Source organism: Geotrypetes seraphini, chromosome 9 (genome assembly GCF_902459505.1).
Source record: "Geotrypetes seraphini chromosome 9, aGeoSer1.1, whole genome shotgun sequence".
Lineage (NCBI taxonomy): Eukaryota > Metazoa > Chordata > Amphibia > Gymnophiona > Dermophiidae > Geotrypetes > Geotrypetes seraphini.
The window spans coordinates 101547891-101571300 of NC_047092.1; the positions used below are offsets into that span (position 1 = coordinate 101547891).

Sequence of the window (23410 nt, forward strand, 5' to 3'; positions counted from 1 at the left end):
AGGGCCTCATTTTTCTTCCCGAGCCACATAAACATAAACTCAAGCAAGAAATCTTGAATTCAGATTCCTACTGCTTGGCATTACCTTCAGGTGTTGGGTTCCATGGCAGCCTCCCTGGAGGTTGTTCTCTGAGCCAGGGCACACATGTGACCTCTCCAGGATGCTCTTTGTCTTGGTGTTCCCCTCAACTTATGTATTGTAACAACTGTTCTGAAGCTCATGCATACTGCTCTGAATTGACTCCCCAGTCATTAGTAGCGGCGTTGAAGCTTCCAATAAACATAAACGCTTCCATGGACAGAGACAGCGAGGAACAGCTTACAGTTACTTTATTTGATATACCACAATTATTAACAAAAATGTTAAACCAAAGCAGTTTATAATAAAAGCAAGGGTGACATTTCAAAATCCAGTGAAGACAGAGAAGGTAAGCTGGTGGCTTCAAGGAGACTCCTTGTCGAAGCACATACCTCTCCAAATCACAGTGTGGGTTACTCTCATAACCGATGTCAGCCTATTTGGCTGGGGAGCTCATTGAGGAGATCGCTCAATTCAAGGCCAGTGGACTTGTCATTAGAAGGGGTGGTCCATAAACCGTCTGGAGCTCCAAGTCATTTGACTAGCATTGAAAACTCTGGAAAAGATCCTAGAAAGAAAGGCAGTAAGTGTGTTCTCCAATAACACCACAACAGTAGCCTATGTGAACAGAAAAGGAGGCACCAGAAGTGCTCCCTTACGTCTGGAAGCTCAGATGCTTTTCCAGTGTGTGGAAGTCCATTTGCAGGCTCTTTCTGTTGCCTATGTGGCTGGAGTAGAAAGGGGAATGGAATGGTCTCTATCCCAAAGGGTGTTTGATCTCATTGTGCATCGCTGGTGCAGACCAATAATGGATTTGATGGCTTCTACCCAAAACTCAAAAGTAAAGCACTTCTCCAGTCAAAAAAAGAACCAGGAAATTTAGGATTGGATGCATTGGTTCAGCTCAGGTCCAGCCAAGGTCTCCTTTGTCTTCCCTCCTTGGCCCATGGTGAACTGGATCATTCATAGGATCGTGAGTCATCCAGGACTCGTGATATTAATGATCCTGGACTGGCCTTGCCAACTGTGGCATGCAGACCTAGTATGTCTTCAGTAGGACAGGAGTCTCAAGCTCCCTCTTCTTTACGGGTTTTTCAGTCAGGGGCTAGTTCCCATGGAGAATCCAGAGCGCTTTGATTTTATAGCATAGCTCTTGAGTGTACGGCCCTAGTTTGCAATTGATATTTAGATGTGGTTATTGCCACTCTCCTCCGGGCTAAAAAGCCTTCTACTATGGCAGCTACTATGGCCTCTACAGAGGCTAGGTGGAACTGCTGCAGACTCCCATTCTAGTTGTCCTTGCTTTTCTGCAGGCTAGTCTGGAAAAAGGACTTGCAGTAGCTTCCCTTGAGGTTCAAGTGACAGGCCTTTCATGCTTCCGGGTACAAGGTGGTAAAGTTTTGCTGACAGCTCATCCAGATATCACCAGATTCCTAAGAGGTGAACTCCAGTGGCGGCCTCTGCTACGGCATCCTTTGCTGCTATGGAATCTTAACACCATTCTAAAGGGCCTCACTAAAGCCCCATATGAGCAACTCGAAGATGCATCCCTTTAGGACCTCACGTCAAGACAGTGTTCCTGATGGTTCTCTGAGTCCCATGGATGGGATATGGTCATACCAGGATATAACTTACTCCGTTGTGACAGAGAAGGCAAATCAGGAGGAGGGGTAGCTCTGTACATTAGAGAGGACATCAAAGTTACTAAACTTACAGACATCAAGAATACGGGAGAATCCCTCTGGGTGAACCTTGCCAGGGGCAATAACAAATGCCTGTATCTAGGTGTTGTATACAGACCACCAAGACAAAAGGAGGATGCAGATGAAGAACTAATAGAAGACATTGAGACCATCACACTGCGTGGAGATACAGTGCTGGTAGGAGACTTCATTATGCCCGATGTGGACTGGAACATACCCTCCGCTGCAACCAGCGGAAGCAAGAGGCTACTGGCCTCTATGCGAAGAGCATGCCTCAAGCAGTTGGTATTAGAACCCACCAGGGATCAGGCAATTCTAGATCTGATACTCACTAACGGTGACAGTGTCACAGATATCGGTGGGAGAAACCTTGGCCTCCAGCGACCATAATATGGTGTGGTTCCACCTCAAGCACCTACATAATATGGTGTGGTTCCACCTCAAGAAAGGAACCACTAGGTCAAACACATCGACTAAGGTCTTAAATTTTAAAGGAACTAACTTTCAGGGCCTGGGGAACTATGTCTACGAAGTGCTGCAAAATCAATACACGACGGACACTGTAGAAGTACTATGGTCGGCTCTGAAATCTACCCTGCAAAAAGCAACCAACATATATGTAAAAACCGTGAGTAAAAGACGCAGAAAAAAAACAGACCACAGTGTTTCTCTGTGGAGATCTCAGAACTAATAAAGCAAAAGAAAAGAGCTTTCGCTATCTACAAACAATTACGACGGCCGGAAGCTAAAGAAACCTATCTGACAAAATCTAGAAAAGTTAAAACGACAGTCAGAGAGGCCAAACTCAGGATGAAAGAAAACATAGCTAGGCAGGTAAAGGAAAGGAAGAAATCCTTTTTTAAATATGTTAGTGACAGGAAGAAGAACACAAGCGGTATTGGTCGCCTGAAGAAACCTGATGACAACTTTACAGACTCGGACGCAGACAAAGCAGAACTACTCAATAACTACTTCTGCTCAGTATTCACCTACGAAGCGCCAGGATCCGGTCCTCAGCTACAGATAAAGGGGAGCTCGGAGGACCCATTCCGGGGCATGGAATTTACCACGAGCGACGTCTACCACGAGCTATCTAAACTAAAAATGAACAAAGCTATGGGCCCGGATAATCTGCACCCCAGAATACTTTGAGAATTGAGAGATGTCCTGGCAGAACCATTAGCCGAGCTCTTCAATCTTTCCTTAAGCAAGGGAAAAGTGCCCCTGGACTGGAAAACTACCAACGTTATCCCACTCCACAAAAAGGGATGCACGTCAGATGCTGAAAATTATAGGCCGGTGAGTCTCGCATCAATAGTGAGTAAACGCATGGAAATGTTGATTAAAAATAGATTGGACACAATTTTGGATAATGAGAGGTTAAGGGACCCCCACCAGCATGGCTTTACGAAGGGAAGGTCTTGTCAATCCAATCTGATAAGCTTTTTTGACTGGGTAACAAAAAAACTGGATGAAGGCGAGTCCCTAGACATCGTATATTTAGACTTCAGCAAGGCTTTTGACAGTGTCCCACACCGCAGGTTATTGAACAAGATGAACACACTAGGACTAGGAGAAACACTGACAGCATGGGTAAAAGACTGGCTTAGCGGCAGACTTCAAAGGGTAATGGTAAACGGTATACCTTCAAAAACATCAAGAGTGACCAGTGGAGTGCCACAGGGCTCGGTCTTGGGCCCAATACTAAACTAAACCTTAGGTTTGTATACCGCATCATCTCTACATTCGCAGAGCTGGACAGGGTTAACAAGAATTAGGGTAGAAAGGAACTCCAGTGGAGGGAAAGATGAAGAGGAAATTTAGAGGACTAGAATAAACAGAGAGGGAGGAAGAGTTTAATATCTTTGTAAGGGATCTGACTCAGGGACTTCGTGGCAAAATTACATTATTTGCCGACGACGCTAAACTATGCAATGTTGTGGGCAGGGCAAAGGAACCTGATAGCGCAACTAGGCCCAACACTATGGAGCAGGACCTGCTTCTGCTGGAAAAATGTTCCAGTACTTGGCAACTAAACTTTAATGCCAAAAATGTAAAGTAATGTATCTTTGAAACAGTAATCCATGCAGGACATACACCTTGAACGGTGAAAACTTAGCAAAAACTACTGCGGAAAGGGACTTGGGAATACTCATCTGGGACGATATGAAAGCTGCAAATCAAGTGGAGAAAGCTTCAGCAAAAGCTAGACAAATGCTGGGTTGCATAAGAAGGAGCTTCATCAGCCGAAAGCCTGAAATCATACTACCATTCTTCAGATCCATGGTGAGACCTCACCTGAAGTACCGGTACTGTGTCCAGTTCTGGAGGCCACAGTATCATATGGATGTGAAGAGAATGGAGTCGATCCAGAGAATGGCCACTAAGATGGTCTCAGGACTTAAAGATCTCCCTTATGGGGAACGTCTGGCCAAACTGTGCTTATATTCTCTCAAAGAGCGCAGAGAAAGGGGGGACATGATAGAAACATTCAAATACATCACAGGCCGCATTGAAGTGGAGGAAGAAATCTTTTTTTCTCAAAGGTCCCATGGCATCAAGAGGGCATCCGCTAAAACTTAAAGGGGGGGAGATTTCATGGTGACACCAGGAAATACTTCTTCATTGTAAGGGTGATTGATCGATGGAATGGTCTTCCATGCCAAGTGGTCGGGGCCAGCAATGTGCTCGACTTCAAGAGACGATGGGACAAACACATGGGGTTGCTACAGAGTTATGCTTAAAAGATGGATTCTCGTGGGAGAGGAGATACTAGAGTGGGCAGATTTGTTGAGGGAGGGTTCTTGAGTGGGCAGACTTGTTGGACTGCCGGCCCTTATATGCCGTCATACTGAAAAAGAAAAGATCCAAGATGGCCACGATGCAGACGCTCTGAGAGAGATGCTTCTGACCGCTCCAATTTCTTTTTTCTTTCTATCTATTTACTTACTTTAAAATGCCGAAGAGAAGGGGAAGGAGCGCAGCTAGCGCCTCGCGGCGCCCCGAGGTCCCCTCCTTCAGCAGAATTGATGAGATTTTGCGGTGGCTGGAGGAGGCAGTTCCTTCAATGTCGGGAGTGAGCTCGTTGAGAGCACCAGAAGAGGGCGAGACCGGGGCAGGCTCTTCAGCGCTGGAAATCACCTTAAGCCCCGACTTGAGAGCTCCATCTCCGTGTCCCAGGTTAGCCAGTTCTCCAGGGGTGGAGGAAACCCCGGAGATGGGGGAAGTACTCCCTCGAGAGGCAGCAGAATCATCACAGGAGACTGAGGAGGCAGTACTCTCTGTTCAGAGAGTAACTGCAGAAGAAACCAGGGAAGAACAAACTACCGGAGGTGAAAGATCCCAGCCAGTACCTATCCAGGGAAACTTTTCTTCTTTTGATGGTGAACATTTCTAAACTCAGCAAAGCTTTCCAATTTTTGAAAAACCAGCACAAGTGACTTTAGATTCATTATGGGACTTGATTACAAATTTTACTAAGACTATTAGTCCCAATTTCCAATATAGAGAGGGGAAATTGATTCAACACTCTAGAGAGCTGAAAGATTTATCAACGGATATGACTGTTTCAAAAGCCATGACTCAAAAACTTGATCAAGAAATTTCTAAGACCAAACAAGTACAGGAGTCCCTAATTAAAGACAATATTAATTTAAGAAGAAAATTAGAGACACTTGAAAATAACTCCCGGAATAATAATTTGAGATTAATTAATTTTCCTAGATTGACTTTGATTACCCCTAGGGAAATGCTTAGGAGATATTTGATAGAAATATTAGAAGTGTCAGAAGAAACCTTACCACCGTTTGCTCAAGTATACTACTTGCCAAATAAAGAAGGGGCCCCAACGCAAGTTAAAGCATCAAATCAAGTATTATTGAATGTTTCTGAATTGTTAGAAACTTCAGATAAACAGCTGTACCTTCCACATTGATTTTGACTGTAGCTCTCGCTATTGATAAAACATGGTTATTGAGACTTTTCTTTAAAAATAGACACAAAGAGTTCCTTGGTTGTAAAATACAAATGTTTCCTGACCTTTCCAGAGAAACTCAAAAGCGACGTAGAGAATTTTTGTTGTTGAAACCTGGAGTCACATCACTGGGAGCAACTTTTTACTTGAGACATCCTTGCAAATGTATTATTTACTACCGTTCATTTAAATGTGTTTTCTTTGAACCACAACAATTAACAGCTTTTCTGGCTACGTCTAGACTGGATAAAGAGAAAACAACAGCTCCATAATTATATACCTGCCTATCTCTCAGTTTTGTCTGCATTCTATTTTTCTTTTAATAATATTTCTTTGTTCGCTCTAATGAAATCTTGGATCTACATTTGAGGACTTGAGTTGAGTTGGTTAGAAGATTTTCTTGTATGTAGTTTCTTTATTGGACTGTATATGATTTATATTGGATATAGTTCTCATCCTTGCTAACTTACTTTCTGTACAAGTGAATATTTGATATGTCATTTGAAAAATTAATAAAAAGAATTAAATATATATATATGTCGTCATACTCTGTTTCATGTTTCTAAGATGTATCTCGGAATTGCAGGCTCTGTCTTGTAAAGAGACATTTCTCAGGATCATGGAGGCAGGTGTAGCTCTCTGTGCTGTTCTTCCTTTCGAAAGTTGTATCAAACTTTCACATCAACTAGAAGATTTGTCTGTCTGCTTTTCAACCCTCAGGCTCGGTCAAGCAGGATAGGATATTGCAGAAACTTGATATGCGAAACGTTATATTTCACTGCTTAAAAAAGACCAATGTTTATGTTAACCAACCAGTTCTGGTGTGGCAGACCGACATCCAAGGCCTCTCTAGCCAGATGGATTCACATATTCATTTTGTCGGCATACATTGCCTGTGGCAAGCAGCCGTTGGTTTCTCTCAAAGTACGCTCGACCAAGAGTGTTGCATCTTCATGGGCGGAGTCTCAGGCAGTTCCTCCTGCAGAGATTTGTAGAGTAACTACTTGGTCTATTCATACCTTTACAAAATTTTACAGAGTGGACATGGTGGCTCGACAGGACCCCCATCTTTGGGTCGCAGGCTTGCAGACATGCTCTTCTATCCCACCCTAGACGTCAGCCATTGCTTTAGTATATCACTTATCCTACGGACTCCTGAGTAGATATAACAGAATGAAAGATTAAATTATTACTTGGATAATCTTTTTTTTCTGTCAATCTTCTCAGGAGTCCATACGGCCACCTTCAGTATATCCTGTTTCACCTACTTTCTACCTCAGTTATTTCTAGATTCTAGGTCTGGAGTTCTCCTCCTGTCAGCCAGATGACTAAGTGTAAAGAAATCCTGTTTAGGTAAGTGCCTCTGGCTCCTTTGACGTTAGTGCTTGTTGCACACAGCAGGTTGGTTCACTATTGTTGTTATGTTATAAATTCTTATTGATAATTGTTCTTTTTTCTAAGTTGCAGAACAAAATTGTATGATGTCTGAGGGGAAGTTCCTTGTACCCCTCCTTCTTTTTATTTTATTCTAGTAGAGATTGATTGTTTTGGAATGAATTGAAGGGGGCACTTCACTCCACTGGCAATATGGGAGGTGCTGAAAGTTGTGGAAAACCCATTTCACGGAAATGAATTGAATACCTAACTTGTAGACTCCTGAGAAGATTAACAGAAACAAAATTATTCAGGTAAGGACCTAATCTTTCATTATTATAATTCTAGACTAGCTTTGGTATTTTATACACCTGAGGTCATAGTATATATATGGCGCCTCCCAAAAATGGGTGCTATGTACCAGTGTGCATCGTATATTGTAGGCACATTCATTTAGGCCAAAGAAAACCAGGCCTAAATATCTACGCCTAATTCTTTAAGAATATGCCTAACTTTTTGGAACGCTCTTTCCTGGCCATGCCCCCCTTTTCAGATTCACACACTAGAACTAGCGCGCAACACTTTATAGAATGTCTCTATCAAATTGTGTGTGTAATTTCTAATTAGTGCTAATTAGCATTAATTATAAGGTAGTAATTGCCAATTATTGGCACTTATTAGGCCTGTTAATAAAGTTGTGTGCACAATCAGTTTGTGCACTGATCTACGCACACAGCTTAAAGCACCATATTCAGAATTTTGGGGTTAGCCTGAAAAGTTTGAAAATGCATGGTTGCTATATTAGCGTTTGACAAAATATATTCAGCACATGTCTGGGCACAGACATTGAGTATTCAGGTTTACAGTATATACTCGGATATAAACCGATCCGAATATAAACTGAAGTAACCTTTTTGGGGGACAAAAAGAAGAAAAAAGGTTTGAAATTTGGGTTACGTGAGTGTCGTTTGTCAGGGGTCATGCCATATAGTGTTCTCCCCATAAATTTTTTCCAGCCGGGTGGTATGAAAAAGTAGCCGGGTGGGGCAGGACAGGGAAATTTGGTGGTGGGGAAAATTAAGGGCTCCTTTTATTAAGCTGCAATAGCGTTTTTAGCATGCGCAGAATTGCTGCATGCGCTAAAACCACGCTATGCGGCTGGAACTAATGCCAGTTCAATGCTGGTGTTAGTGTCTAGCGCAGCTTAGTAAAAGGAACCCTAAATGTGTACTATTTTTATTAGTTAATTATTATTAGTTATTTTCCAATGCTCAATATGACTTCCTTTTTTAAGGTTTGACATTTGTGCCATAATATTTTTATTAAATTTAAGAAGTATTCAATTCTAGAAGTGAATAATTAGATATTTGCCCTCTTTGAAATGGTATAGAGCAGCATCTCTCAAACTTTTTTAATTCCGGCACACTAAACGGAGTAAATGTTTTTGTGGCACACTAAATGCAGCAAATGTTTTTCATGGCTGGAAAAAATTTCTGGGGAGAACACTGTTGCCGTTAGTTTTCAAGGACCAATCACGTCATAGAATGATGCTTATCTGGGCAGTTGTATAATAAAAAGAATGGATAAGATAACATGAGAAGTGAAATTGTCATGAATCAGGGGAGTACATACCCTGTAGGTCCTAAAAGCAGGCATACCTAGCATATGTGACACCCTGGGCCCATCAATTTTTGACATAACCACCCCCATCTGTATGAAAAACATAATTTTTAGTAACAATCCACACGTCACACAAGAGTGTACCTAGGAAAAGGCAGCATCTTACATACTGCAGTGAGCACTACATCAATAACTAAACAAGCCAGACTAAACAAGCCAGACTAGTACAGATCAATCCTTCACAGTCAATCCTAACAAAAAACCATGTCTTTCGAACAAACAAAACACTTTCGACTGGTATGGAATATGTAATCACAAACTAACCCCTCCCTCTTTTACAAAACTGTAATGTGTTTTTTAGTCATGATGGTAACAGCTCGGACTCTCATACAATTCTGAGCAGTTACCACCACGGCCAGTGCTAAAAAACGCTCTACAGTTTTGTAAAAGGGGGGATAAAATAGAAAAACATAGACAAAGGTTAAATTGAACCACCAAGAAGCTGGACTCTGCATACAATGCAACACCACAGAAACAGCGATGCATCGCCCCTAAAGCAAAAAAATAAATAAACAGAATTTTTTTTCTACCTTGTCTCCTCTGGTTTCTGCTTTCCTCATAGTCTTGTCACTCTCTTCCTTTCATCCACTGTCTACCCTCTCTCTGCCCCTTCTATATGGCATCTTCTCTCCTTCTATTCCCCTTCCAGAAACTTTATGCCTCTCCCTTTCGTCACTCCCTTCACCCCCATTGGTCTGGCATCCATCTTCTTCCCTTCCCTCTCCCACACCCCCATGGTCTGGCATTTCACTCTCTGCTCTCCCTCCTAACCCCCCACTTCCATCAGCCTTTGTCCCCTTTCTTTCCCTCCAACCCAATTCCATCCAGTATCCTTCCCCCTTATGTCTCTCTCTTTTTTCCCTGCACACCAATTCCATCAGCATCTGCCCCCTTTCTCTCCCTCCACCACCACCCTTCCATATCACCCTGACCCCCTTTTTCTCCCTCCACCACCCTTCTATGCTCCTCTCTCCCTCCAAATCAGCAAATGATGACTGCTTCTGCTGCCTCTGCCTCCAGAAGATGTAAGTGACGTTCTTGTACAATCTCTCTGGAAGCTGAATGGATGGGATCTTGTATCTCTATTAGCTTCAGCTGCAGGGCAACTAAAAGATGATCACTCAGTATAATATGAAGATGAAAGTGAGGTAATTCAAACCTTGACAAATCCAAAACTTCACCTCACTCCATGTAAAGAGGAAATCAAAATATTTATACGGCTAAATCTCCAAACTGAGATAATAATAATAATAATAACTTTATTTTTCTATACCGCCATAGTCGGGTGACTTCTAGGCGGTTCACATTAAAAGAAGGCTGGACAGTCAGCGAATAGCAATAAGTCAGAATACAATACAGTAAGTCTTAATACAATACAATGAATCTAAATAGAAATCTTACATACTAATTGGAGTTCTATGGATAAAGAATACAATAAAGGATCTTCTTGAGGGAAGGAAAAGGCGTTTACAGAGGGGAAATCCTAGTGAGGGAGAGGACAGTTTTAGTCAATGAATTTGGCGAATTGTTGTGTGTCTTTAACACTTGTTGTGTGTCTTTAACACTTGCTATATTCTGTCATCTTCCAATCATCTCAGAAGTAAGACAAGCCAATGGCATCTGATGGTTCATTCATTTATTATTTTTTAATAGTGCAGAGTTACTAGCATGCCCCGACGGGACTTGTTTCGCCCGTATAGAGCTTTCTCAAGGGTTCACAGTAGGCGCTCTTTTTTTAGCGTCCTCACATTTCTGAAGCTTATCCCCTGGCCGTCAAGGCTGCCCGCTCAAGCACCAGGCCATAGGACCAAAGTGGTCTAGATCTTGAAGTGCAAAAGGACCCTGCGTGAGGAACCGCCGATGGCAAGGAAGACGCAGACCGCTACTGGAGCTTAACCTCATAAGGTCTGCGTACCAAGGTCGTCTGGGTCAATCTGGAGCCACAAGGATCACCAGACCCCTGTGCGAGGACACCCAGCGCAAAGCGCGCCCTATCATGGGTCACGGGGGAAAGACGTACAGAAGTTCCCCTGTGGGCCAAGGTTGAACCAGAGCGTCGAGACCGAATCTGTCTACCTTTTCTGTTCACTGAGGACGCCATCAGATCGAAGGTGGGATGCCCCCAGCAGTGCACTAAGGTCTTGAAAGCCAGCCCGGACAGGGACCATTCTCCCTGGTCAAGAGTCTGATGACTGAGAAAGTCTGTCTGAACGTTGTCGACGCCGGCCACATGAGCCGCAGATAAAGCCAAAAGATGACGCTCCGCCCATGCAAAGAGCATCTGAAGCGATCTGCCACTGTATGAGGGGGACCAAAAATAATAAAAGAATGAATAACTTGACCGATTTAGACATGTCATACAATTATAGCCACAAAAATATGTCATAAAATGTAATTCTAAACTCAAAAGGCTCCAGACGAAAAGCAGACTACAGAAAGGAAACCAGAAAAGACCAAACCCATAGTACTAAGATTCAAACGCTAAAATCGGACATGTCCATTATGAAGAAACATGTGGATCACTACTAATTATAATGAGTGAGTCTTTAAAATATGAGACGGTAACGGATAGCCAGACCTGGTGGACGGAAGTGATAAATACTGGAGCCAAAACCAGAGCACCGTGATGAAACTTGAATAGAAATACAGATACCTATTTCTATGTTTGAGTAAAATTGCGATGTGAACATGTCATAGAAAAGAATAAATAATGTGTAAACTAAAAACCAAGAACAACAGATTGTAACACCGAACTCAGAATTAATGAAATAAAATGCTAAAAGAACTAAAAAAAAACCCAACTAAAATAGGGCATATACATATTTAAAATGACAGCTGGTTACAAACAGTATGTTAAGACTATATAAACGTATGGGAAATGAACAGTTGATAATACAGAGTGTATCTTGAAAACATAAGCCGATAGTAGCTCAAAGACAAGCCGACCGGGTAGATGAAAAGTGAAACCTGGGAAAGATCTAAATTACTGTTCAAATGAGCTTGTATTAAAACCAAAGAATAACACCGTAGCACTCGGGAAAATAAAAAAGGGGGGAGTAAAATGGACTTACCGAATAGGTCTCTGCGCTGATGAGATAAACTCGTAAGCAGAATAAATGTGAACACACAACAGTTGGGCTATGATATTTGATCCGTTGAAAGAGGCGCCAAAATAGTGTCAGCAGTGGATTGCATGCACACTTATAGGGGAGGGTCATCGGGCTGTCAAAAAAGGCTGCTTTAATAAATAAATGAAAATACTGGTGAAAAACTAAAAAAAACCAAACCATGATAAAATGCTGAATCTGACTGCAAGTGGTAGTGAAAGTAGCATAAGGCACCCATAGTGCCAGAGCTGCTTAGAATAAAGAACCATGAGGAGAAAAAATAACCATGAGGAGAAAAAATAAATAATAAAAGAATGAGGTGATAAGATGTAAAGTGCTTGCTGTGGTAACCACAGCTGATGGCCCTCACTGCACCACTTGATAAAACTAAGGAGCGATGTTGTAGAGAAGTGCTTCCGGGTCCTGCCTTCACGAAAACAGAAAGTAGGCAGGATCCGGCAGCAAGAGCAGCAAATTGTAAGCTTCCGTTCGTCACTGACCTGTCTCCCGCCTTAGCCCGTGGCGAACTCGTGTTCTGGGGCTCTTAACATGTGCGTGTCGGCTTCCCTTTTCTTCCTCCCTCCGCCCCCCAGGACATAACTTCTGGTTTTGGAGGGAAGAGAAGGGAAGCCGGCACGCACACGTTAGAGCCCCGGAGCATGAGCTTGCTACGGACTAAGGCGGAAAATCTCCAAGCCAGTGAGAGGGTTTAAAAAAAAAAAAAAAGGTTGAGCGGCGGCAGCAGCAGCACAAGGATTCGCGATTGGATGACAGCTAAATACAAATAAACTGGCTCTTAACATCAAAAAAACAAGCGTGATGCTCTTCCCATGGAAAGAAAATTCTACTCTCATTGCTCCCATCACTATAAAAAATGTTCCCTTACAAACAGTTAATAATATAAAAATCTTAGGGGTGATTTTTGACACCAAATTGAATTTTCATGATCATATCAGTAATATTGTTAAAACCACCTTTTATAGATTACGTAGGATTCGATCTATCTCAAAATTTTTATGTCCAAAATCGTTAAATATTCTTATTCACTCTTTAGTAATTTCTAAATTAGACTACTGTAATGCTTTCTTTAAGGGTATATCACTAAACGAGCTTAAACGCCTTCAAATTATTCAAAATGTTTCCATTAAACTCATCACTAAATCTAGAAAATTTGATCATGTTACACCCCTTTTAAAAAATGCACATTGGCTTCCAGTTATCCATCCATCGGATAACATATAAACTTTGCTTATTTTTAAGTCTCTTTTCTATAAGACTCCAGCATTCATATACAAACTATTGATACCATATCACCCAAGCAGAACCTTAAGATCTAATGAGCAAAATTTATTGACCATTCCTTCACTTAAGATTATTAATACTAGACGGCAGTTTATCTTTTCGGTAACTGCTCCACAGACTTGGAACACTCTCCCAATTTACTTACGAAAGGAGCAGGATTTAGGAAAATTTAAAAGTAATCTAAAAACATTTCTTTTTAATGATGCTTTTAATATTTAATTCAACAATTTTAAGGCCAGTGATTTTATTATTTTACATTTTATTGTTATTTGTTTCCCTATTGTACTTTTCCTTTGTTTTACTTTACTATCGGGGCAGCGGCGAGAGTAGCTCCGCCCACCCCCACCGCGTCATCGAAGACCGACTGGGCTCCTCCATAACAGGAGTCGAGCCAGCGGCAGAGAGCAGCAGAAGCGGAGGAGAAGCAAGGAGGAGCGAAGGAGAACCAAGAGAGAGAGAAGGAGAGGCAGGGGAGAGCCAAGGAGAGCAGAAAGAAGCAAGAACAGGCAAAACTTCTATCGGGGCAGCGGCGAGAGTAGCTCCGCCCACCCCCACCGCGTCATCGAAGACCGACTGGGCTCCTCCATAACAGGAGTCGAGCCAACGGCGCACGGCCGTTCGGCGCGCGGCGAAGGCGAGCGGCAAAGGCGCTCGCCTTAGCGAGAGCGCCTTTGCGAAGGGCTTTTGCAAAGGGACTAGTCTTTCAAGTCTTTCACACAAGGTTACTGAGGAGGCGTCAAGCAGGCAGAGAAAGTAAGAGAGGACACCAGAAGCAAGCAGAGAGAGCGAGAGAAGACACAAACAGCAGGCTGATAGAGAGAGACAGAGGACACCAGCAGAAGGCAGAGAGAGCAAAGAAAAGACACCTGCAGCAAGCAGAGAGTGAGAGAGGACACCAATGGAAGCAGAGGGGAACCAGAAGATGAGCTTTCCAGTATTCTGCACGGACTGTCATATGTATGACTACCTCCCCTCGGGGAGACAGTCATATGTATGCGGCCGGTGTCAGGAGCTGAAAAGCTTGAAGACTGAAGTCAAGCGACTAGAGGGCAAGATACAGGAACTAGAAGGACTTTACACCATGGAGGACCCAATCAAGGCAGCTGAAGTCTTCACGAGAGAGAGACACATTGAGAAGGAAGTCAGGGAACTTGAGAAATTCATTGAGGAAGCATACAGGATGAAGGTGGAAGAGAACGAACTTCGTATGAAAGAAGAAGTTACCCCGACACCAACATGGAAGGGAGAACAAGAAACAGATGACCTCAAAGAAGACATACACAGAGGGATACTGCAGGAAGAGGAGAATTTGGCTAGTCAAGGCCCAGAAGAAGAAAGAGCGAAGCACACCAAGGACATTGACCTGAGACCGGAGCGAAAATTTGAAGAAGGGAAAATCGGCGATCCTAGTGGGAGACTCGATCCTGAGGCATGTGGACAGCCACATAGCAGGAGGGAGAGAGGATCGATTGGTTACCTGCCTCCCAGGAGCAAGAACCAAGGACATCGTGGACAACATTGGAAAGATCCTAGGCAGTGCGGAGACAGAAGAGACCGCAGTAATGATCCACATCGGGACGAACGATGTCAGCAGGAGAGACTATAGAAGAAGCAAGCTGATAGAACAGTTCAAGATTCTGGGAAGGAAGCTGAAGATGAGGACCCAGAAGATAGCATTTTCAGAGATCCTACCAGTACCTAGGGCAGATGTGAAAAGGCAGGAAGAACTACAATCAATAAATGCGTGGATGAGGAAATGGTGTGAGGAAGAGGGATTCCACTTCGTGAGGAACTGGACAACGTTCTGGGGCAAGAGCAAGCTTTACAGGAAAGATGGACTACACCTGAGCACGGCAGGAACTAGACTTCTAGCAAACAACGTCAGGAGAGGAATAGAACAGGCTTTAAACTAACAAGAAGGGGAAAGCCGACAGTCGACCAAGCGTCGACGATTCGGAAGAAGGTATCCTGTGAAAATACTGAGGGGAAAAAAGGCCGGGAAGAAGCAAGGGACAAATTGCAAGAGTCGACTAACCCAGAAGAGGAGGTTAGAAAGATTGTAGCAAAAGAGAAGAAAATAAAGACTGAAGCGCAGGGAATGGAAATGAAGACAACAAAGCACCAGGATCTAAATTGCATATATACCAATGCAAGGAGCCTGAGAAACAAAATGGGGGAACTAGAAGCCATGGCCAATGCAGAAGACATAGACATCATTGGAATTTCTGAAACATGGTGGAATGAGGAAAACAAATGGGATACAGCACTGTCGGGGTACAAACTCTATCGCCAGGACAGATCAGGACAGAAAGGAGGTGGAGTAGCCCTATACATAAAAGAAAGCATACGATCGACAAAAATGGACACAGCAGAGACGGCCAACAAGCTAGAATCGCTATGGGTTAAAATACCAGGAAAGAAAGGGCCTGAAATAAAGATAGGCCTGTACTATCGTCCACCTGGACAAACCGGAGATATCGATGAAGAAATGGAAGCCGAGATGAAGCGAGAAAGCAAAAGCGGGAACACAGTTATTATGGGAGACTTCAACTACCCTGGGATAGACTGGAGTCTTGGAAGCTCAAAATGCGCTAGAGAGACAGAATTCCTGGAAGCTACACAGGATTGCTTCATGGAGCAGCTTGTTAGAGAACCAACGAGAGGAAATGCCACTCTGGATCTAATCCTAAATGGGTTAAGGGGACCTGCAAAGGAAGTAGAAATAGTGGAACCGTTGGGAAGCAGTGATCATAATATGATCAAGTTCAAGGTTGAAGTAGGAATACCGAAAGGGAAGAGAACCATAGCGACAACTTTAAACTTCAGGAAAGGAAACTACGAGGCAATGAGGGAAATGGTAAGAAAGAAACTTAGGAACACTTCCAAAAAATGGCAAACAGTACAACAAGCCTGGTCTTTTTTCAAGGGCATGGTGAGCGAGGCGCAAAATACATATATCCCCAGGTTCAGAAAGGGGTGCACAAAGAGTCGAACAAAAGACCCGGCATGGATAACCAAAATAGTGAAGGAAGCAATAGGCAATAAGAAAAATTCATTCAGGAAGTGGAAAAAGGACAAAACTGAGGAGAATTGGAAAGAGCACAGGAAAAATCAAAAAGAATGTCACCGTGTGGTTCGAAAAGCCAAAAGAGAGTACGAAGAGAGGCTAGCTAAGGAAGCACGAAACTTCAAACCATTCTTTAAATATGTTAAAGGGAAGGAGCCGGCTAGGGAGGAGGTAGGACCACTGGATGACGAAGACAGGAAGGGAGTTGTGAAAGAGGAGAAAGAAGTGGCAGAAAGGCTAAACATGTTTTTTTCGTCTGTATTTACAAATGAGGACACTTCAAACATACCGGAACCTGAGCAATTCTTTCATGGAAGTCAAACAGAAAAATTAACATCCATAGAAGTGAGCCTTGAAGACGTACGCAGGCAGATAGGAAAACTAAAACCTGACAAATCCCCGGGTCCGGACGGAATACATCCAAGGGTTCTGAAAGAATTAAAGGAGGAGATAGCGGAACTACTACAGCAAATTTGCAACCTGTCCCTAAAAACAGGCGTGATCCCGGAGGATTGGAAGATAGCCAACGTTACGCCCATCTTTAAAAAGGGATCAAGAGGAGACCCTGGAAATTACAGACCAGTGAGTCTGACCTCGGTTCCGGGAAAAATGGCAGAAGCTCTGATAAAAGAAAACATCGATGAACATTTCGAAAGGAACGAACTACTGATAACCAAGGGTAGATCGTGCCTAACGAACTTATTGCACTTCTTCGAGGGAGTTAACAAACAAATGGACAGAGGAGACCCCATAGACATCTTATATCTAGATTTCCAAAAAGCCTTTGACAAGGTGCCCCATGAACGTCTACTCCAGAAGCTGAAGAACCATGGGGTGGAAGGAGATGTACATAGATGGATCAGAAACTGGTTGGAAGGAAGAAAGCAAAGGGTAGGAGTGAAAGGCCACTACTCTGACTGGAGGAGGGTCACGAGTGGTGTACCGCAGGGCTCGGTGCTCGGGCCACTGCTATTTAATATATTCATAAATGATCTAGAAACAGGGACAAAGTGTGAGATAATAAAATTTGCAGACGACACCAAACTTTTTAGTGGTGCTCGGACTATAGAAGACTGCGAAGAATTGCAAAGAGACTTGAACAAGCTAGGGGAATGTGCGACGAGGTGGCAGATGAAGTTCAACGTTGAGAAATGTAAAGTATTACATATGGGAAGCAGAAACTTGAGGTACAACTATACGATGGGAGGGATATTATTGAAGGAGAGTATACAGGAAAGGGACTTGGGGGTAATGGTGGACACAACAATGAAGCCGATGGCACAGTGTGCAGCGGCCGCCAAGAAAGCGAATAGAATGCTTGGTATAATCAAGAAGGGTATTGCGACCAGAACGAAAGAAGTTATTCTGCCGTTGTATCGGGCGATGGTGCGCCCGCATCTGGAGTACTGCGTCCAATTTTGGTCACCATACCTTAAGAAGGATATGGCGTTACTCGAGAGGGTCCAGAGGAGAGCGACACGTCTGATAAAAGGTATGGAAAACCTTTCATACGCTGAGAGATTGGAGAAATTGGGTCTCTTTTCTCTGGAGAAGAGGAGACTTAGAGGGGATTTGATAGAAACTTACAAGATCATAAAGGGCATAGAGAAAGTAGAGAGAGACAGATTCTTCAAACTTTCAAAAAATAAAAGAACAAGAGGGCACTCGGAAAAGATAGAAGGGGACAGATTCAAAACGAATGCTAGGAAGTTCTTCTTTACCCAACGTGTGGTGGACACCTGGAATGCGCTTCCAGAGGACGTGATAGGGCAGAGTACAGTAATGGGGTTTAAGAAAGGATTAGACAATTACCTACTGGAAAAGGGGATAGAGGGGTATAGATAGAGGATTACTGCACAGGTACTGGACCTGTTGGGCCGCCGCGAGAGCGGACTGCTGGGTACGATGGACCTCTGGTCTGACCCAGCAGAGGCACTGCTTATGTTCTTATGTTCTTAATCAATTGTATTTCAAACCCCTATCTTACCTTGTGTAATGAGAATAATGTATTAGTCATTCACCCATTGTTATTATTTAAAGTTTGTATTGTTTTGTCTTTTATTGAATGTATTTTAAATTATTCATCGCTTAGAATTTGATTAAGCGATTAATCAAGAGAAATAATAAACTTGAAACTTGAAAGAAATGTTTTTCTTACTGAACAGTCCAAAATATAAAAACATAGGTAAATTTTCAAAATTGACCCAGGAATTAAAATGCTTCCTTCACACAATAAAAAAAACTTGCTCACAGCATTTTTCAATAAAGAGAAAACCTTGTAAAATATATCCAAGTTTTAACATAACTGCTATTCTTTTTATCATTCTTATCTCCACAAAACTCCATATATTAAATAGACATAGGCTCTGCATTCGACAAGAATTCTTTTAGTTTTTCTGGATCTTGAAAATACATGGATTTATTCCCATTAGAGACTCTCATGGTGGATGGATAATAAAGACCATATGTGAAACCCTTCTCTTTCAGTTATTGTCTCAGCAGAAGGAACTGTTTCCTTATATTTGCTGTTGATTTTACAAAATCAGGAACCATCAACAACTTGGAGCCTTTATAATTCAAATTTTTATTAGCTTTGGCCAATTTTAAAATTTATAAAGCATGTTGAAAACATAGAACTTTAAAAATCTGATAAATGCTGGCATTGTAATCTGGAAGTAGGGACAACGGATCATTTACTTTTTTACTGTCCCTGTATTAAATTATTTTGGAATTCAATTTGGACGCAGGTTAACCGTTTACTTGAAAATCATGTTGCTTTGTCTTATGATACTATTCTGTTTGGCATGGCTAAGAGGAAAAAAAGTCAAATTTCATCTTATAATAACAAACTTCTATTAATAATGACAGGGGTGGCAATTCAGCACATTACGGCTAATTGGAAAAATTATACAAATCTTAATTATTCTTTTTGGTGGAATTCACTTTGTCACATTTTTAAAATGGAAAGAGCAATTGCTGTACAGAAAGGTAATTATAACAACTTTATAAAGATCTGGGGCTCATTAGAGAATTAATGTAATGAATGAACATCGTTTTCCTTTCTGATGGATACATGTATTTTATTGCGGGGAGGGGGGAAATTGGATGATTAATATTTTTATTTAATTATTGGATTTCTGTTGAAGAATTGTTGGGTGGGGGAAAGGGTTATAATTTCTACTTTAATGGATTATATGTATAAGAATGTCAAGTGCTGTATATTTTATTAGTAATGTAATGTTTTAATATTAATCACTTGTTTGTCAGTTTTAAAATGAATAAAGAATTTATTTTAAAAAAAAAAAATTGACATTTTTCAATCACTAAATTGAAAATTAAAAACATTTTTCCTACCTTTGTTATCTGGCAATTTTATTTTTCTGATCACCTTATTCCATCTGTGCTCTTAACTCTGTTTCCAAGGCCTCCTTATGCATTTCCTGTTTCTTTCCTCTCCTCCTTCACCTCTTGCACAGCATCCATCTTTGGCACAGATTTTCATATTCAGTTTTCTTCCATTTTTCTGGTTCCATCTCAAATCTTACCTTTCCAACTCTTCCTCCGTCCCATGTGAACCTTCTAACATAGTAACATAGTAACATAGTAGATGACAGCAGATAAAGACCCGAATGGTCCATCCAGTCTGCCCAACCTGATTCAATTTAAATTTATTTTTTTTTTTTCTTCTTAGCTATTTCTGGGCGAGAATCCAAAGCTTTACCCGGTACTGTGCTTGGGTTCCAACTGCCGAAATCTCTGTTAAGACTTACTCCAGCCCATCCTCCTCCAAACGGCCATGCACAGACACAGACCGTACAAGTCTGCCCAGTAACTGGCCTAGTTCAATCTTTAATATTATTTTCTGATTCTAAATCTTCTGTGTTCATCCCACGCTTCTTTGAACTCAGTCACAGTTTTACTCTCCACCACCTCTCTCGGGAGCGCATTCCAGGCATCCACCACCCTCTCCGTAAAGTAGAATTTCCTAACATTGCCCCTGAATCTACCACCCCTCAACCTCAAATTATGTCCTCTGGTTTTACCATTTTCCTTTCTCTGGAAAAGATTTTGTTCTACGTTAATACCCTTTAAGTATTTGAACGTCTGAATCATATCTCCCCTGTCTCTCCTTTCCTCTAGGGTATACATATTCAGGGCTTCCAGTCTCTCCTCATACGTCTTCTGGCGCAAGCCTCCTATCATTTTCGTCGCCCTCCTCTGGACCGCCTCAAGTCTTCTTACGTCTTTCGCCAGATATGGTCTCCAAAACTGAACACAATACTCCAAGTGGGGCCTCACCAATGACCTGTACAGGGGCATCAACACCTTCTTCCTTCTACTGACTACGCCTCTCTTTATACAGCCCAGAATCCTTCTGGCAGCAGCCACCGCCTTGTCACACTGTTTTTATTGCCTTTAGATCTTCAGACACTATCACCCCAAGGTCCCTCTCCCCGTCCGTGCATATCAGCTTCTCTCCTCCCAGCATATACGGTTCCTTCCTATTATTAATCCCCAAATGCATTACTCTGCATTTCTTTGCATTGAATTTTAGTTGCCAGGCATTAGACCATTCCTCTAACTTTTGCAGATCCTTTTTCATATTTTCCACTCCCTCTTCGGTGTCTACTCTGTTACAAATCTTGGTATCATCTGCAAAAAGGCACACTTTTCCTTCTAGCCCTTCAGCAGTGTCACTTACATACATATTGAACAGGATTGGCCCCAGCACCGAACCCTGAGGGACTCCACTAGTCACCTTTCCTTCCTTCGAGCGACTTCCATTAACCACCACCCTCTGGCGTCTGTCCGATAGCCAGTTTCTGACCCAGTTCACCACTTTGGGTCCTAACTTCAGCCCTTCAAGTTTGTTCAACAGCCTCCTATGAGGAACTGTATCAAAGGCTTTGCTGAAATCCAAGTAAATTACATCTAGCATATGTCCTCGATCCAGCTCTCTGGTCACCCAATCAAAAAATTCAATCAGGTTCGTTTGGCACGATTTACCTTTTGTAAAGCCATGTTGCCTCGGATCCTGTAACCCATTAGATTCAAGGAAATACACTTCCCTCCTCTTCTGCTTCCTTCCATCCATCCATCCTTTTCCACTTCCCTCCATCCATGTGCCATCATCTCCTTCCCTTCCCTCCATCCATGTGCCCCTGTGCCTCTTCTCTCTGTCCCTTCCATTCTCTCTGTCCCTTCCCTTCTTCCTCCCCCTACCCCCAGTTCCACCAGATGTTCTCTCCACCCAATTCTGAAGCCTCCCTCACCAAGAAAACTACAAAGAAGTCTCTGGCGCAGGAGTGATTCTCTTGTGCTGCCAGCGGCCTGCTCTGCACCACTCATTTGTTGCAGTCCACCAAAGCGTAAACAGGAAGTTGCTTCAGAGGTAGGTGGACCGTAGCAAAAGAAAAGTACAGAGGAGGCTACCAGCAGTGCTGGAGAATCAAAGAACAGTGGCTTAGGCACTCCTATCTTCCACTACCTGCTCCCCCTTTCCCCAGACCCGACATCGCATTAAAGTCCCGGATGCTCTGGAAGCCCATGCCAATGCTCTGTACACATGCTCAAGACTTACTAGACTCACTTTGAGAATCCCAGAGAGGGCGGTAGCCAACAAGCCTTGAGCCTTTCAGTCCACTACAGAGTGCTGACGTAGGCTTCCAGAGCATTGGGACTGTAAGTGTGATGTCGGTCTGGGGCAGGGGGGAGTGGGTAGTGGAGAACAGGAATGCCGGTCATCGGAGGGGAGGGGGGGAGATAGCAATGTCAGTCATTGAGTGCCAGTCATTGGATGGGGTGGAGCATAGCAGTTCCAGACTTCGAGAAGGGTGGAAATATAAACAGAGACCCCCATTTTAGGGGGTTTTTTGGGCCCCAAAATCTTGGGTTATAGTCGAGTATATACAGTACGTTGCCAGCTGTTATATGGTTAAGTACAAAATTCAGCATGTGACCTCGCATAATGATAGGACTGACTTTTATGTGGTCTGATTTGACTAAGTATCTGCACTTAACTACACAAGTTTCAACTCCACTCCTGGGCCACCCACAAAATAGCTGGCTTTCAATTTCTGTCTCTAGTGATATTCAGTAGTACTAACCTGTTAAGTTTCACTGAATATCAGTGCATGATCCCTCATAAGCAATTTAACCAATCGGGAACATTTTCTTGCCGGTTAAAGGATTTTAAATATTGTTTTCCCACTCCTATGTTTTCATGATATTTCTCTCCCTCTATTCTTCATTTTAGAAAGCTTTTTGGTGCATCACTCTTCTTTTTGTTAGAGGAAAACTTGCATGCTTCTATTCATGTATATTTTTGTTTATTTTTCAGCATCAGTGACAGTGACACCTCACAAGGTTTATCCCAGCCCTCTACACTGACCACACAATACTTGAGAGCGGACACCCCAAACAATGCAACACCAGTCACCAGTAAGAGTTAATTTTTTACAGCTGGTCGTTTTGTGAAAGGATATATGATAAAATCCTAGATAAACTGTTAGTTAGGGTGCTATCTATGCCCCACTGGAATATATATGTAATTATATATTATTTAAACATTGCTACATGGTGTGAGTTTTTTGCCATGACAATAACAACGCCAGCTGAAAATCATCAAAGATTGCTGCGTGATACAAGGTTTTGAGGCTTTTTCTCCACCTGTTTTATATCTTAATGTTAGATCTTATTGTAGTAACACACTGCTGGTGAGTGACATTTTTTGAAATTTCAGATTTTTTGTCATTACAATAGTGTTCTTGAGAGAAGTTTAAATACCTATATGGCATAAATGCGCATGAGATGAGTCTCAGTTAAAAAGAAACTCTGAATTGAGGGGGCTTAGGATGAAGGTGAAAGGGGATAGACGGAATGACCTCCCGCTGGAGGTGGTGGGCTTGAAGTGTATCTGAATTAAAGACTGCTTGGGACAAGTACTTTGGATCTCTAAGGGAGAGGAGAGGATAGTAGATGGTGGGTCAGGCAGACTACATAGGCCATTTTTTGTACAATCCCACTTTATTCCGGGACTAGTGGGTATTGTGTATCCTGGCTTGCAAAGAGCTGTAGGAAACTTCAAATGATAGAAGTCTTGACTTCTTCCTCTGCTATCATAACC

General features: G+C 42.5%; 1 protein-coding gene across 5 annotated transcripts in view; it reads left to right on the forward strand.

The window, feature by feature from the left end:
* The window catches only part of RYK (receptor like tyrosine kinase), a 1376634-nt gene that overhangs the window by 453971 nt on the left and 899253 nt on the right, over positions 1–23410 (forward strand). For all 5 annotated transcript variants that reach the window (XM_033957872.1, XM_033957871.1, XM_033957870.1 and 2 more), the window contains one exon: positions 22625–22725. In XM_033957872.1, the coding sequence (XP_033813763.1) occupies positions 22625–22725 (101 nt within the window). The remainder of the gene's footprint in view (positions 1–22624; positions 22726–23410) is intronic.